This window comes from Rattus norvegicus, chromosome 9, assembly GCF_021556685.1.
Source record: "Rattus norvegicus strain SHRSP/BbbUtx chromosome 9, alternate assembly SHRSP_T2T, whole genome shotgun sequence".
Classification (NCBI taxonomy): Eukaryota; Metazoa; Chordata; class Mammalia; order Rodentia; family Muridae; genus Rattus; species Rattus norvegicus.
The window spans coordinates 14329499-14347746 of NC_141542.1; the positions used below are offsets into that span (position 1 = coordinate 14329499).

The 18248-nt window shown below is 40.3% G+C and overlaps 1 protein-coding gene across 16 annotated transcripts in view; it reads left to right on the plus strand.

The window, feature by feature from the left end:
- Positions 1–18248, plus strand: part of LOC148003346 (sulfotransferase 1C2) — a 61543-nt gene that overhangs the window by 36679 nt on the left and 6616 nt on the right. For 2 of the 16 annotated variants that reach the window (XM_087568402.1, XM_087568407.1), the window contains exons 2-5: positions 772–937; positions 10233–10410; positions 10762–10887; positions 16695–16792. In XM_087568402.1, the coding sequence (XP_087424528.1) occupies positions 10260–10410; positions 10762–10887; positions 16695–16792 (375 nt within the window). In that variant the 5' untranslated portion in view covers positions 772–937; positions 10233–10259. Of the gene's footprint in view, positions 1–690; positions 938–4388; positions 4560–6635; positions 6715–7296; positions 7414–10232; positions 10411–10761; positions 10888–16694; positions 16793–18248 lie in introns of those variants that run through there. The other 14 variants (XM_087568411.1, XM_087568412.1, XM_087568405.1 and 11 more) reach the window with 14 other exon arrangements.

An 18248-nucleotide genomic window follows, 5' to 3' on the forward strand; every position in this document is an offset into this window, starting at 1 on the left:
CCCTGCTATGTAGAGGGTGCCACCACTGAAGGTTTTCAGGATAACCATGTTTACCAGCCAGTAAGTGCATCTGAATGGACAGAACCAAGGGAGCACATTGTCCTATTGCACATTCTTTTATCTTACCTGTCTCCAGAATTCCACTGTCTTTTACAGAAGCAGGAGATAGGGCTATATACTCAACCCAGGAGTTTTGGGCCATTTCTCTTAAGATTTTGAGAGCAGTAACTACACATGCAGTACCAAGTTTTAAAAATCTTAAGATTTTTAACACTTCTTTCTTTGCACACTCCTCCATGTCTGATACAGTTCCTAGTAATCAACCAATATTTAATGAATAAATGGCCATCATCACTAGTTACTAGAACAATATCAGTATTTCTTTCCATCTTTTTATAGAATTCAAAGCCTCCTATTACCTGTTCATAGAACCTTTTGGCTTTCTAACTAGAACATGTTTCCAGAAGCTACTAGCCATCACCAATATCCCCCTAAAGTCTCAAAAGACATAAGTGTAGTGCACTGTTCTCCTTCCTTTGAACAGAGGCCCTCAAGAAGAATGTTTCTGTCACTTTCCTCCCACATTGAGAATTAATTCAGCCTGCATGCTCTTTCCTCTAGAGGACAAAAGTCCAACCCTGATTTTAAACATATATATGGCCAATACTATCAAAAGTAAACTTATTAATCATAATACAATATGGCAACACTGAGGAGTGATTTCCTGAAGAAAGCCACAGCATTCATGCCAAGATGTTCTTGTGCCTCCAGGATGGGGTCAAAGTGGGTGGATTCCTGTGCTGCCAGTTAACCTTGGATCAGGGAATTTACTAGTCTGAAGGAGGACCTTCAGAAGAGACTGTCAGAAAAGGAAGACGGTGCATCTGTTCTGCTTAACATCTTACAGACCCATACTGCTTGTGCTTAAACACTAACTGTAAGTAATTAAAGATAGCATATAGCACTGACTTTACTTAGTCCTTTAAATGAAATGCCATTAAACACTGAATAGAAAATATGCTGTTAGGCTGAAGAGATGGCTCAGCCATTAAAAGCTAGGCTAACAACCGAAAATGTAAGAAAATAGATTACACACTTTGAAAAATGAATGGGATTGTTGGCTCTTCAATTGACAAGGGCAAATTTCAAATGATGTTGGCTAACAAGAAAAATGTTATTTTTCTTTAAAAGAAGTTGTTTAGAGTAATTTTCTTTTATGTTTGAGTGCTTTACCTGTGTCCACAGAAGCCAGAAGAGGGCATGGGTCCTGTGATTGGATTTACCAATTCTTGTAAGCCATTTCAAGTGTGAAATAGTTGCATGCAGTGTATGACATCCCCAAAGAGACACCAGGACACAGGACTTTCTACTACAGGGTAATTAATTGGCTTGATGATCTTGTACAGGTGTTATACAGGTAACCACATCAGCTCTGATTCTTGCACCAGCTGTTTCATTTCCAGAAGCCAACATTTTATAGCTGTCCTCTATATCTGCTGGCTCATACACTCTTTTTCTATTTTGTGGAGTCGTTTCCATAGCAATTGGATAGTTCTTCTCTGAACTTGTGCTAAAATTCTGCAGTGAGTCCATCTGATCTTTGGCACTGGTTATTTGGGACATATATTATTTTTATTATTTTCTTCAGTCTCATCACTAATTTATGGATCTGTTTAGCTCACTTGTTTTTTCTTGGTTTAATTTTGATATGTCAAGTGTTTCTAGAAATTCATCTGTTTCTTTCAGACATTTCAGATTAGTGGAAAAGAGACTTTTAAAATAGGTTCTTATAATTTTCTTAATTACATTTATATGTTATAATATTTCCTTTTTCATTTCTCATTTTATTATTTGGGTCTGTAAAAACACACATGCACTTAGGCTTTCATTCAGGGCTTTCTATATGTGAGTTCTTTTTACTTTTCTTAGATTAACATAGAGTTTGCCAAAATATATTCAAACATAACTTTTAATTTAATGGATTCTTTGGAAACTTTTTTGCTTCCATTTCATTAACTTTTGACCTCTTTTCATCTACTGGTTTGGGGTTTGGTTTGCTCAAGGCTTTTGGATGTATCATTACGTTATTGATTACTGATGTCTCGATTAGTTTTTCATTAAGCATTCAAAGCTGTAATATATCATTGTGTTCAGATAGAATGCAGGAAGTTATTTCAATTTTCCTGTGTTTGTTGAAAGTTGCTCTTTGTTCTAATATATGGTGAATATTGGAGAGATTTCTTTGTCTCGTTGAGGAGAAAGTATAATTTTAATGTTTAGGTAGATGTGCTATAAGATATATTTTGTCCTTTTGCGTTATGATTTCATTCAGTTCCAATGTTTCTCTGTTTAGTTTGAGTCTGGACAACCTCTCAGTTTTTGATAATTGGGTACTAAAGTCATCCAATGTCATTGTGGTGATTAATCTGTAGATTTAGATCTAATAGACAGTATTTGTTTTATGAAATTGTGTTTAGTGCAGTTATGGTTATAAATATTTACAGATTTTCTTTTCTAGAGGCCCCTTACTTGATCAATGGGCTGTCAGGAGTGACTGAATATTTGAGGACTTTTACCATCTTTTCCCCTGGCTTCTAGCTGCTTGTTTCAACTGTCGAAAGCTGTATACCATTTCTGCTCTCTCATTTATTGGCGTCTGGTTGGTGGCCCACAGTTTGTTGTGTGGTAGAGGAAGTAAATAGAGCTGTTGGAGGGGTGAGTGTCACTTTAGTTCATCACTGTGACCATGAAGGAATCAGTTGTAATCAATGCTCACTAAATACATATGCCAGGTTGTTAGAACCTATTGATTTATCTCCTTTACATTCACCCTCAATACATAGCTGTTCAATTAATAATATCACTCTGATATGGGATAAAGAGTCTAAAGTGACACATTGAGTGTGAAAATAGTTGCATGCAGTGTAGGATATCTCCACACAGATACTAGGACACAGGGACTTCTGCTACAGGGCAATTGTGACTTGCGAGTCAACAAAGAAAACCTCTTTTTTTGAAAGGAGGTGGTAGAAGACATATCAGCCATGGAGGAATTACAGTATCAAAAGATGAGTTAAGCTTTAATTTCCTGGCTAAAGCAACTTTGGAAGTTGCCAGAAGATATCTAGTAAGCTCAGTTTGATCTTAGGTAGCCAAGAACAACATCAAGGAACATAATTTGCCTTCTTCATGCAAGTATATATGTATGTATATATATATATGTACATATATATATCATGGGATGATGTGAGTATAAATAAATATATACATAGTTTCTTCGTCTAGACTTTTGTTCTGTCCTTTCTTCATATGTGTGTATCAATGAATATATTCTGGAAAGAAAGGGAAAAAGCCAGCATTTGTAACTATTTAGTCTGTGTTGGGTCTGTCTTTCTCTCTCTATTTCTTTTTAAATTTTATTTTTCTTGGATATTTTATGTATTTACATTCCAAAGGTTATCCCCTTTCCCTCTCTCCCATACCTCCTCCCCCTGCTTCTATGAGCATGCTCCCTCTCCTACCCACCCACTCCAACCTCAGAGCCCTGGTTCCATGTTTTTAATCTAACAGTACTGATTGGAGGTAATTAGCGTGACTCACATTTTATAGATATAGAAAAGAAATCTCTAAGAAGGTCCCACTGGGTACCTGAGACCATGTAGCCAGTATTTTAGTTTCTCCATTACTGAACCCAAGTCTGTTTACTTGCCAACAGAACAGGACCCAAGTAACTAAGACTAGCTCTTGTGGTAGAAGAAAAACAAAGATTCTTTAGACTCGTGTTCTGAAATGTCTTTTTAAACTCACTCAGGTTTTAAGCTTCTTTTTATCACAGTCAAGGGGAGATTGGGAATTAGTTTACTTAGTGAATCCTGGTGGTTAATAATTTTTTTAGTTTGGCACACCTTAGCATCACGAGTCTTAAAAGGTAAATGAGGTCATGTATGTAAGCCTCATGTGCCGGGTTTGAGTAACTTTATAAGGGCTGCACTCATCTAGGCACAGGGTGCTTTGAGCAAAAGGCTGAATGTGTCAGCTTTTGAGTTATTTTTCGTGTTGAACATAAGCATGGCTATACTCTTGTTTTTCCCAGTTTAAACTCTATCAGACTGGAGAGGAAGAAGACCAAGTAGCATGGGAACTCTGCAACAAAGTCAGGGCCTGCACATAGTGGGGAACCAGGTGGTCTTAGAGAGGGAGGAGCAGTGTGTTTGCCTCTGTGCATTTCTCTAAACAGCCTTGAGTCTGAAAGTACTTAAGGTAGTGGAGATTTATAGACCAGTGATCACTAAACAGTGAGACTTACTTCCTCATTGGCCAGATGCCAAAGTTTGTTTCTTGTAGTCGTGACTCTGTTGATTAAAGCTCTAGCTGATCTCGTTGATTGCAGAGCATTTGAGATTGATTGCTAAAGGTTGGGTACATTTGGCATAGTAGAATTTGAGCATCTGTGCTTGCCCTATACCAGAAATACTTTCCTCCTTCCTCTAAATGTACCTTTATACTTACCGAACACTGGGGAGTCCAGCTTTTAGATTGCTGACAACTAGAGTTTGAAGGTAAGAACAAAGCTTATCTAAAACATTTGGCATAACTTGTTGGTGTATGTTCTTAGTTCTCAGACATACAGGTGCTAATGTGTAAGTGGTGTAACTCAAGTCAGAAAGATCCTAAGACTTAAGAAACCTAAGAAAAATAATGAAAAAAAAATCTGAAGCTAACATTGGCTGTGTTCAACTTAGAAATTCATGCAGACACCTTTCCACAATACCATCTCTTTGTGCATACTGTACTTTTCCCTCAGAAAGACTCCCCTCCTGTCAGCCAGCTACACTGCTCTGGCTATGACTCTTTCTTCACCACACTGGACCCTCTTTCATCTAAGTCTTTGGACACCATTCAAGCTAGGCCTATAAAAGGAACTGGACCAGGTCTCCTGCTTAGGGAAGTTACTTATATAAGCAAGTAACCATAGCACTGTGGCATAAGATCTGGAAAGTTCTAATGTAAATTTAGATCCTCTTGCAGCTCAGGGTGGAGGACAGTTATGATTTCAAATCGTGTCTGGAGGACAGTGTGAGGACCTGTCTCAGAAAACAAGATGAAAGGTTAACTCTATGGAAAAGACTAGAGATTGTTTCACAAAGGAGGCCACAGGGACCTGGCCTCAGAGGACGAAAAGGAGCCTGCCTAGGAAAGTCTGTGCGTCTCTCTGCCTTACTCTAAAAATAGCAGTGACCACAGCTGAGACCACCTATAAGTAGAAGCCCAAGGAAGCACTCTTTTTCTCTTCTAGCCTGCATGCTGTGGGCTGTCAGATGGCAGGTGTATTTCTACCTGTGTGCTCCTTGACCTTCTATGAGGTTATCAGAAGTAGAAAGTGTCATTCTCAGTATTTGATGTACCCAGTCTGCGAGGCACTGGTGCTCAGTAGCACAGGAAGCTGCTTTCAGTTCTTCCCCTGTGATCTCTGCTTCTGCTCAGCAGCAGAAGTGAGGTTTGTGCACACATCAACTCCAATTCTGGGAACACATTCAAACTTGAGAATCTGATTTCAGCTGGGTGTCTGTGGCTTTTGTATCACTGTAAGATAAGGCATTCAGAAACCTCTATTCCTCCCCAACATTGTCAAGCTGGGCATGGTGCACACTGGGCAAACCTTTACTACAGAACTACACATCAGCCCCCACCTGACTCACTGTACATACTTCCATGGCCTCACTCAGCCCCTCAAATCTACCTTTATACCACACAGACTCTATTAATGAGCTGGTCTCTGTCAACTGAAGATTTTCAGTCCTTACCTCCAGGTCATAATTTTAAACTTATTTAAATTCAGTTACTTGTTTGGTCAAGTAACAAAGAAACACTAAGAGAAATGCATAATTTTCTTTATTTTCCAATGTTCAATGAAACAGCAGGTCTCTGAGCTTTAACTGATCATGCTATTCTGCTCAGTTTTAAAAAAAATTCCTACAAAAAAGTCCCAGATCAAGGTGTCTGTCAGTATGGTTTCTCAAGGCCTTTTCCTCTGCTTGCAGGGGGCCTTCTTTTACTATGTCCACACATGTTGTTCCCTGTGTACATCCCTTGGTATTTCTCTGTATGTCTAAATCTCTTCTAAGAAGAACCCTAGTATGATAGAATTGGAGCCTCATCTCAACTTAATGACATCTTCAGGGCCCTGTCTCAAACTGTCACATTTTAAAGTAAGAAGATTAGAGCTCAACATGTGAATGTGGAGGCACACAGTTCAGTCCATCATATTCACCAATGATATTGCATTATTAGTTTATGCAAATAGTTTGCTGTTGCTCACAAATTGAGCAATTTAAAATGATGCAACAAGATGTGGTAGTACGTATCTGGAATCGCAGCATTTTGGAGGCAGAGGCAGAGGCAGAGGCAGAGGCAGAGGCAGAGGCAGAGGCAGAGGCAGAGGCAGAGGCAGTGGCAGAGGCAGAGGCAGAGACAGAGGCAGAGGCAGAGGCAGAGGCAGAGGCAGAGGCAGAGGCAGAGGCAGAGGCAGAGGGAGAGGCAGAGGCAGAGGGATACTTGCAATTTTGTTTAGAAATACAAAGGATGAATTAATTAACTCAAACTTTTTCCTTTATTCTTATTTTGTTTTGTGCCAGCCTAGGTCTGCTTCTGCCCTTGAGGTATCCAGGTACCATTGTGCACTGAGTAGGACTGAAAAGAACAAAGTTTATTCTGGTAGGTGGATTTCACAGGGTGTCAGTCGGAGTGAATGCAAAGGGATAAATAGCCTTCTTTAGTGATGGTTTTCAGTGAAATAGCTCTCTCTTATTGGGGGTATTAAGGGGTATATATAAACCTTGGTGTGTAGGTAGGAGTTTCCATAGTGAGGGTATATTACTGGCTGGTGTTCATATGTTGGGAATGTTCCTTTACCTGTGGAGGACTATTTGATTCCTGAACATATCCTTACAGGGAAAGAGGAAGGTTAATCTCTAATTTTGCCATGACTACCTCAAGGGTTGCAAAAGTGGGGATCATAGGGTTTATGTGCACGGGGAATGCACACCCAGAGCAAGGAGGAAAACAGTCCTACTCCTGCTGGTGTCAGGATGAGATTTTCAAGGCTTCGACACATCAAACTTACTCTTGCTCTGGATTGGCTCCCTTGGTTGCATGGCATTCCAGACTCACAGGTTTAGTGCTTTGAAACAGTATTACTATAACCTAGACTGGCCTCAAAGTCACACTCTTTCTGCTAGCTTCCCTCATATTGCTTGCCATCATAGCCTACTGATTGTTTTAACTGTTTTTGGTCAGAAGTTTGAGCAGATTACAGCGGCTGGGTGAAATGAAGTTTTGCACACCAAGAGGCTAGGGGAAAGCATCCCTCCTCAGTTCATCTGCTGAACATCAGCCTTCTGTTCTGTTGTGCAGGTAAAGGACTGAGGATGCTGCCTCCAATTTATCCTCAGCTTCTAAAGGCCGTGAAATCTATTCCCTTTTGTCTATGAGCTGGTAGTGGGAACTGCATCATCATTATACTTAGAGAACTCCCATATCCACCACCAAAGTTCTATTGGAGTTCAAAATGAGAATGTGTTTGGGAACTGTTATATTGAATACCTAAATTTACATTTGAAAAGGACACTGTAGACTTGCAGACTTGTGCTCTCATGTTGCCAACAGGGGAATGTGCTAGTAGAGATTTGTCTCTACAACCTCTCAGTTCTGGAGGCCATATTAGGCTTCCCATCTTAATAGATATTTGGTCATTCAAAGATTTCTGGTGGGGTTGAAGACTGATTACAGTCTCATAGCCTATCAGGCTGTTTAACTCTGAAAATACATATTTTTTGTATAGTTATCTATACTATACAAGCTAGCCAAGATATAATATAGATTTTAAGCCTTTCTTAAGCTGGAATGGATAACTAAATGTTCTGTTTAACTAAACAAGTGATGGACTGTGTGTTGAGTATATCATATGCTTTATAAATTTTAGAATGGTAATAATTGTACTCAATTTATATATAAGTGAAAAGGCTTTTTAACTGGACAAAAAGGGATAAATGTTGTGGTTTGCCCTGGAGTTATCTGTATTTTGATGCTAACTCCACTGCCCCAAGAACAGCTGTCTAGTCATGTACTCAGGAATCAGGTGACTTCAGTAGAAACTTCTCCCCATTGAATTTGTAAAATACAGGTGAGGGGTAGGTACAGGATAGAAGGAGGCCTGTCATTGGAGAAGGAAGGATGGGTGGGAGAGAAGTTTGAAGGAAGAGGAGGAGACTGGAACAGAAAGAGAAGAGGAGAGGGAGAGAGAGAGAAGCGCTGGCAGGACAATGGACGCTGATGTAAAGATCTCACTCTGTGTATTTACAGATTGTTATTAATGTTCCTAAGGGATGGATGGTACTGGGCTTTGTATTTTAGGTGGGCAATTATATCTTACCAATTGGCTCAAAGAAAAAAAAAGAAAAGGACAAAAATACATTAAGTAGTAACAATTTCTGTATTAGTTTTCTTTGTGAATATGGACTTATTGCATGGGCATCTTAAATTTCATGGACACTTGTAACTTAGAAGCAATTTTTAAAGAAGTTTTATGAGATTAGTAGACAGATACTAGCTGAGGTCTTTATCAAACCATTGATTTAGAATCTTGTAAGCCTTCTTATGTTTAGAGGAATGAATATTACTTATGCTAAACCTGTGATGTGGATTAAAAGTGAAGGGGGAATTTAGGGAAGGACCTAACATAGAAGGTATGTTAGAAATGTCAGTGCTCCAAACCAAGTGAGTGAGCTTACACTTGCCACTTCAGAACCAAGGAGACTGGAGCAGGAGGATTGTACATTCAAGGCTACAGAATGAGCAATGGGCAATCCTGGGATATGTAGAGACCCTATCTACTCTTACCTTAAAAGAAAAGAAAGGGGAGATGGCAATACTTTATCTTCCTCTGCTGAAGCTGATTATATCACATCTCAGAGTTTTATGGGAAGTACACCCTCTCTGCCATACTACAACTGTAGCTGCTGCTTATATTGGAAATGTTTTCAAGTACAACTGGGTCTTCATTTTCTAAAAGCACTGCATCCATTCCAGAGAACTCAGCTTTCTCTGGGAACCTGTCATCCTGATATTTGGTCTGGCCAGCCTGGACAGTCTTTGTTTCTCTCACTCATTGTAGTTTTCTTTACACAATTACTAGCAATTATTCACTGTTACACTTTCCATAAATATTCTTTCCCTCTAATGTTCTAGGCCTCAAATTATATAAGAACTAAAAACAAGTTGCTTATAATAAATAAAATAGTGGTGCTCACTATTGTAGCAGTCACTGAACATTACCTTGCTATCCCTCTGAGCAGCAGTGATAGATGTGCTTTGAAACTCAAATAGCCACTTACTCTTGAGTATTAGAAGATCATTCATCCCTTCTATTCATATATTTGTAAGTTTCTAGGTATAGCAACCACCAACAAACAGTGGAACAATGTGTCTCTTTCTGAAAAAAAAAAGACATAAAGTAGACTGTAAGTGCATGAGAAGATATTCATTAGTAGTCATGAAGGAAAAGCAAAACAAATCTATTGGGATGGAGATTTAAGGGAGATACATGTCAGTGATTAGAGAGTACTATATACTACTGGTAGACTTCTTAAATGATACAGCCACTGTAGGAAAGTTCTATGACAATTTCTCAAAAATGAGAACATACTATATGGCATATCTGCATTGAGTTATGAACCCAAAAATATGAATGTAGAAGCTTAGATATTTGTACATTTTTTATTGTACAATAGTTGAAAGGAGGCACTCCAAGTGCCCATGGACAAAGAAATGGATAAACAAACCACACTACAAGCAGGCATGCAATAAAAGTTAGCATTAATTGGGAAGAAAATCTGATGACATGCCACAATACAGCCGATCCTTAAGAATATTCAACTAAATAAATTAGCTATTCACAAGAGGACAAAATGAACTTAGTCTAAAGCATCTAGAGTTTAAGGAGATAAAAAGGAAAATAGTGGTAGCCAGGCACTGAGATTTAGCAGCAGTGGGCTCCTAGCTTCCATCTAGAAAAGTAAAATGTTTTCAGGAGATTCAAGGTGATGGTAGACAAAGAACAGCAGGAATATTATTAATGCACTGAGCCATCCACTTATGATACTTAAGAGTCATTTTCATGTTGTGTATGCTTTATCACAGTACTTTAATAATTCCATTCTGATCTTTTCTCACAGGGACTAAACCTTCTTCCCTGAGACATCATGGCCCTGGCCCCAGAATTGAGCAGACAGACAAAACTGAAAGAGGTCGCAGGGATCCCACTGCAGGCTCCAACTGTCGACAACTGGAGTCAGATTCAGACCTTCAAGGCGAAGCCAGATGACCTCCTCATCTGTACTTACCCTAAATCAGGTAACCTGGTAGAGTAGTAGCCCCAGCCTCATCCTCTGAGCTATCTGAACTTCTCACCTAAGTTAGGACTACCTACAATGAGAAGCTGGCTCTTTTTGTCCCACAATGGGTGCTACTTCACATGTCTTATCCCTGGGATCTTGAAGCTTAGTCTCTTGTACCATTCATTTTTCTTGGGAAGAGGTGAGATTTGTCTCTACTCTTTTACCTTTCCCAGAGATCCAAAGTATTTCTTCTATAGTTAACAAGATCCTGGTTAGAACAGAAGGTAAAGCCAACATCTGCATCCACACCCGTTCATTAGTATGTTTGAAGAATAATCTTCTAACTCAATCTTTATGGTCTTCCCAGGGACAACATGGATTCAAGAAATTGTCGACATGATTGAGCAGAATGGGGATGTAGAGAAGTGCCAGAGGACCATCATTCAACACCGACACCCTTTTATTGAGTGGGCTCGGCCACCCCAACCATCAGGTAAGAGACCCTGATTCCATATATGTTCCTCTCCTGTCTAATCTCTGTCCTTGTCCCTTCATCTTCTCTTTTTCTTTCCTATCCTGTCTCTCTCCCTCCCCCTAGTTGCTATTTGGAACAGCATCATGCTGTATATTAGGCTGGCCTTGAGCTCACTGAGATTCTCCTCTTCTGCCTCCTGAGTGTTGGGTTAAGTGTATATGCCACCCCTTCCAGATCCATTTTTTTCTGTATTTCTACCAAATGTGAATCAGCAAGGAAGATAGATGCATATGAAGGCAAAATTCTGCCTAATGTTCTCATTATACCTTTGCTCTGGTCATGTGTAACTGCAGAATAGAGGAAGGAACAGAACTCTACTCATCAGCAGCTCACAGCCATCTGCTTTCAGTACTTTACCTTTCATAACCAAGTGGTTTCTGGACAGTGTCTTATGATTCAAAACACACACACACGCACACAAACACATGCATGCACACACACATACACACATATACACACATACACATATATACATGCACACAAACATACACACACATGCACACACATACACAGGCATATTAATACACACACATACACATGCACATACATACATATGCACACACACACACACACACACACACGAGGAGGCAATTACTTTGTTCAATTAAAAAGCTATTTTTCCCGTGACGTTAACTGAACATTTTTCTTTTCATACATAGTTTCTAGTCTTGAGATTTTCTTGCTAAACATAATCCCTTATTGTTGTGAAATCAACCTTCCTCAAGTTCTTAGTTCAAGAGCAATAAGTGGCCAGACTCTTCACCAAAATATAATATAATAACCTCCAGCCCATCTCTCCATAGAGCAGTTCTGCAACCTCATGAGTGGGCCTCCATTCTCTACTCTTTTGGCACTGCGCTCTTCCAAATTTTCCCCAGAATTGTCTGTGAAGCTTTGCTTACAGCATTTTAGGGCTTTTAAGCTTGATGTTCAAATTTCAGGACACATTATGAATCTGTCATGAAGCTCATCACAATTAGTCTATAGTTAGAAGCAGAGACAGATGCTAATGTGTTGCTCACCTTTTTTCTATTTAGTTTAATTTCCCATTGGGCTGCCAATCTGTGGGTGAACCTTTCTGGAAACCGCATTATGGATATACACACCCAGAGATACAGTTCATAGTCCAGTCAAGTTGACAATGGAAAGTAAGCATTATACCTTGTTACCTTCCAGACCTCATATCATAGAAGTAAGGTGGAACGTAAGTTTACACCATGCCCTCCCGCTGTATGTTTATAGTTAAATGCCACTTATTATCAGTCACAATTCTAGTTTTTTAAAAGTATCTCTGTTCCTTGTTTGACAGGTTTTCCGATTATTCATATAAGAGAATCTTTACCATTTTCTGGGGATCACAGTCCAGATTCAAATGTGCCGCCTAACAGAATGATTTCATGCAATCTTTGAAGCAATGCAGGACTAATCCCCTAACCTCTCCACTGCCATTATTTGAAGAGCCTGATTGCTAGATTAAAGGAAAGACCTTAGGGACAGTCTGCAATATCTTTATTTCATCTTACTCCAGTTTATCTCAAAGATTCACAGAGAAAGTCCCTACAAGAGTTGTAAATAGAAGTGCAAACATCACAAACCATGTATCAGAAAGGATGTAATAGAAGAAACATCACTGCACAGAACCAGAGAGATGTTTTTGATATGACAGGAAGGGAGGTGAAAAGAGTCTGCTCACTGTTTCTGATCAGCTCTGGCTCAAAAGGACAAATTTGGTTATTCTTGGCTTCCAGGTCATTATCCTCAAAATGATAGAGTGAATTCCTTGAGGTTCCAATAAGAGACTTCAGGTTTGGGTGCTGAGAGGGACACTAAGAGGAGTTTCCTTAGAGTTGTAAGTCTTGTTAGGAGAATTGTTAACCCCATGGTCATACAGATAGACAGCAGCATGAAAGGGCACTGATGAGAATCCAAGCAACATGGTAAAATGTGGGAAGTCCATTCTTATAGGTCTCAGAGAAATTGGGGGGTTTCATGAACTCAGGCTGACTAATTCCTATACAGAAGCAAAAGGAGGAGGAGGAGGAGGAGGACGAGGAGGAGAAGGAGGAGGAGGAGGAGGAGGAGGAGGAATAATCCCAGGGTAGGAATGTAGAACTCCAGTGATGTGTGTGGGACACATCTATTGAAGTTGAACATGCTACACAGGTGTGGGATGTGTTGTCATTAGTGGCTTTCTGTTCTCCTTGGGTCTGGTAGTTTGGGCATCTAAATTTTCTTTTTTTTTTTTCTGGCTGTGTCTCTCAGGAGCGATCTACATCCGGCTCCTGTCAGCCTGCACTTCTGTGCTTCATCCATCTTGTCTAATTGGGTGGCTGTATATGTATGGGCCACATGTGGGGCAGGCTCTGAATGGGTGTTCCTTCAGTCTCTGTTTTAATCTTTGCCTCTCTCTTCCCTGCCAAGGGTATTCTTGTTCCCCTTTTAAAGAAGGAGTGAAGCATTCACATTTTGATCATCCATCTTGAGTTTCATTTGTTCTAGGCATCTAGGGTAATTCAAGCATTTGGGCTAATAGCCACTTATCAATGAGTGCATACCATGTATGTCTTTCTGTGATTGGGTTAGCTCACTCAGGATATTTTCCAGTTCCAACCATTTGCCTACGAATTTCATAAACTCGTTGTTTTTGATAGCTGAGTAATATTCCATTGTGTAGATGTACCACATTTTCTGTATCCATTCCTCTGTTGAAGGGCATCTGGGTTCTTTCCAGCTTCTGACTATTATAAATAAGGCTGCAATGAACATAGTGGAGCACGTGTCTGTTTTATATGTTGGGGCGGCATCTTTTGGGTATATGCCCAAGAGAGGTATAGCTGGATCATCAGGCAGTTCAATGTCCAATTTTCTGAGGATCCTCCAGACTGATTTCCAGAATGGTTGTACCAGTATGCAATCCCACCAACAATGGAGGAGTGTTCCTCTTTCTCCACATCCTCGCCAGCATCTGCTGTCACCTGAGTTTTTGATCTTAGCCATTCTCACTGGTGTGAGGTGAAATCTCAGGGTTGTTTTGATTTGCATTTCCCTTATGACTAAAGATGTTGAACATTTCTTTAGGTGTTTCTCAGCCATTCGGCATTCCTCAGCTGTGAATTCTTTGTTTAGCTCTGAATCCCATTTTTTTTTTTTATTAACTTGAGTATTTCTTATATACATTTCGAGTGTTATTCCCTTTCCCGGTTTCCGGGCAAACATCCCCCTCCCCTCTCCCCTTCCTTATGGGTGTTCCCCTCCCAACCCTCCCCCCATTGCCGCCCTCCCCCCATAGACTAGTTCACTGGGGGTTCAGTCTTAGCAGGACCCAGGGCTTCCCCTTCCACTGGTGCTCTTACTAGGATATTCATTGCTACCTATGGGGTCAGAGTCCAGGGTCAGTCCATGTATAGTCTTTAGGTAGTGGCTTAGTCCCTGGAAGCTCTGGTTGCTTGGCATTGTTGTACTTTTGGGGTCTCGAGCCCCTTCAAGCTCTTCCAGTTCTTTCTCTGATTCCTTCAATAGGGGACCTATTCTCAGTTCAGTGGTTTGCTGCTGGCATTCGCCTCTGTATTTGCTGTATTCTGGCTGTGTCTCTCAGGAGCGATCTACATCCGGCTCCTGTCGGTCTGCACTTCTTTGCTTCATCCATCTTGTCTAATTGGGTGGCTGTATATGTATGGGCCACATGTGGGGCAGGCTCTGAATGGGTGTTCCTTCAGTCTCTGTTTTAATCTTTGCCTCTCCCTTCCCTGCCAAGGGTATTCTTTTTCCTCATTTAAAGAAGCAGTGAAGCATTCACATTTTGATCATCCGTCTTGAGTTTCGTTTGTTCTAGGGATCTAGGGTAATTCAAGCATTTGGGCTAATAGCCACTTATCAATGAGTGCATACCATGTATGTCTTTCTGTGATTGGGTTAGCTCACTCAGGATGATATTTTCCAGTTCCAACCATTTGCCTACGAATTTCATAAACTCGTTTTTGATAGCTGAGTAATATTCCATTGTGTAGATCTACCACATTTTCTGTATCCATTCCTCTGTTGAAGGGCATCTGGGTTCTTTCCATTTTCTGGCTATTATAAATAAGGCTGCGATGAACATAGTGGAGCACGTGTCTCTTTTATATGTTGAGGCATCTTTTGGGTATATGCCCAAGAGAGGTATAGCTGGATCCTCAGGCAGTTCAATGTCCAATTTTCTGAGGAACCTCCAGACTGATTTCCAGAATGGTTTTACCAGTCTGCAATCCCACCAACAATGGAGGAGTGTTCCTCTTTCTCCACATCCTCGCCAGCATCTGCTGTCACCTGAGTTTTTGATCTTAGCCAATCGCACTGGTGTGAGGTGAAATCTCATGGTTGTTTTGATTTGCATTTCCCTTATGACTAGAGATGTTGAACATTTCTTTAGGTGTTTCTTAGCCATTCGGCATTCCTCAGTTGTGAATTCTTTGTTTAGCTCTGAACCCCATTTTTTAATAGGGTTATTTGTTTCCCTGCGGTCTAACTTCTTGAGTTCTTTGTATATTTTGGATATAAGGCCTCTATCTGTTGTAGGATTGGTAAAGATCTTTTCCCAATCTGTTGGTTGCCGTTTTGTCCTAACCACAGTGTCCTTTGCCTTAGAGAAGCTTTGAAGTTTTTTGAGATCCCATTTGTCGATTCTTGATCTTAGAGCGTAAGCCATTGGTGTTTTGTTAAGGAAATTTTTTCCAGTGCCCATGTGTTCCAGATGCTTCCCTAGTTTTTCTTCTATTAGTTTGAGTGTGTCTGGTTTGATGTGGAGGTCCTTGATCCACTTGGACTTAAGCTTCGTACAGGGTGATAAGCATGGATCGATCTGCATTCTTCTACATGTTGACCTCTAGTTGAAGCAGCACCATTTGCTGAAAATGCTGTCTTTTTTCCATTTGATGTTTTTGGCTCCTTTGTCAAAAATCAAGTGCCCATAGGTGTGTGGGTTCATTTGTGGGTCTTCAATTCTGTTCCATTGTTCTATCTGTCTGTCTCTGTACCAATACCATGCAGTTTTTATCACTATTGCTCTGTAATACTGCTTGAGTTCAGGGACAGTGATTCCCCCTGAAGTCCTTTTATTGTTGAGGATAGTTTTAGCTATCCTGGGTTTTTTGTTATCCCAGATGAATTTGCATATTGTTCTGTCTAACTCTTTGAAGAATTGGATTGGTATTTTGATGGTGATTGCATTGAATCTGTAGATCACTTTTGGTAAAATGGCCATTTTTACAATATTAATCCTGCCAATCCATGAGCATGGGAGATCTTTCCATCTTCTGAGGTCTTCTTCAATTTCTTTCTTCAGTGTCTTGAAGTTCTTATTGTACAGATCTTTTACTTGCTTGGTTAAAGTCACACCGAGGTACTTCATATTATTTGGGTCTATTATGAAGGGTGTCGTTTCCCTAATTTCTTTCTCAGCTTGTTTCTCTTTTGTGTAGAGGAAGGCTACTGATTTATTTGAGTTAATTTTATACCCAGCCACTTTGCTGAAGTTGTTTATCAGCTTTAGTAGTTCTCTGGTGGAACTTTTGGGATCACTTAAATAAACTATCATATCATCTGCAAATAGTGATATTTTGACTTCTTCTTTTCTGATCTGTATCCCCTTGATCTCCTTTTGTTGTCTGATTGCTCTGGCTAGAACTTCAAGAACTATATTGAATAAGTAGGGAGAGAGTGGGCAGCCTGGAGTGGATGTTCTCATGTGCTGAGCAGACTGTGCAATCATCTCCTGAATTGTGTTACAGGTGTGGACAAAGCCAATGCGATGCCAGCTCCAAGGATATTAAGGACCCATCTTCCCACTCAGCTGCTGCCACCGTCTTTCTGGACAAACAACTGTAAGGTAAGACAGTAGCAGTTCCTATCCGGACTGGAGCAGGGAGTCCAGGGCCTCAGGCCTCACAGCCTGAGTGAGTATAGCTTCCTTAGCAGTACGCTGTACCTCTGAGACCTCATACTGTGCAGTAAAGTCAAACAACATGCTAGATTTAGTAGAGTGGTTCCCCAGAGGCTTTCAAATGTGATGTGAAGGCCGAGGGCAGACTGAGATACTGGGGATCATGTGTTCTTCAGTGAAGCAGACTGGGAGTGGGGAACGGGAACCATAGGCTGTAGGCTATAGGAGGGCTTATGGAGTGGAGCACAAAGAAGACTGAGCAGATCAAGTGCAAAGGACTGATGTTCAAAGGGTAAATCCCAGTGGAGCTGCAAAGGAGGCTTGGATGGAGCCTCAGAAGCCTCCAGGCTGCTGTCAATCTTTCTAGGATTATGTCATGTGTCCCAGTGTCTTGTCTATTGTGTTCCTGACACATTGAGGGTGTTGGACCATGGTAGGAGTATACCATGGGTATACCAAGGAGTATGCCAAGGGTACAGTAATCGTGCAGTGAGTGGAGCTGAGATTCAAGGATGAGGCAATGGCTTTTCTAAGAATAATCTTTTTCTTTTTTAAATGGAAATAGTGAAAGAAAGATAAAAAGTGACTGGAGAAATGGGCTCAGTGCTTAAGAGCATTGACTGTTCTTCCAGAGGACAGAGGTTCAGATATTAGCTCACAACTGTCTGAAACTTCAGTACTAGGGGATATGATGCCCTCTTCTGGTTTGGATGGGTACTGCTTGCACATGGGTCATGATCATAGAAGCAGGCAACGCATCAATATAAATAAAACCATCGCATAATTTAAGCTTTAAGGATTGTTTTGAAAGGACTAAAGTATTTCTAGATAGCAGAAATATTGTTGGAGCTCCTACAATCAAATGACTGTGTATTGTCTGTAAAGGTGGGTGAGGAATGCCAATTCTATTCCTGGCATTACTGGGACCAGCTATCATGAAATCACTGAGGAATACCTCTTGATATTATCTGAGATCAAATAAGCTGAGGAAATTCCCAAGTTACAAAAAATAAAACTGAAATAAAATTAAGAAAAGCAGAATTATCATGGACCTGTGCAGTGGTATTTGATCCCCTGGATAATTCAGCAACATTAGCTTTAATGTTTGCACAGGGATTGAAACAGAACATGAACACAAGGAGATAAGAGAATGAGGAGAGAGCTTTGGTATCATGGGTCATCATCTTCAATGTATATGTAGGTGGAGGAGTTGAGCTCTGTGGTACAGAGAATAGTCTTCAATGGGTATATTTTCAGTTTTGAATGAGTGAGGTTATTAAGTATATAAAACAAGCCAAAGAAAAATAAATAGCAAGCAGCATGTAGATGAAAGGATGGAGTTAGAGAGATAGACAGACAGACAAACAACAAATCAGGTCCTCAAGCAGAAATTGCCTGGACA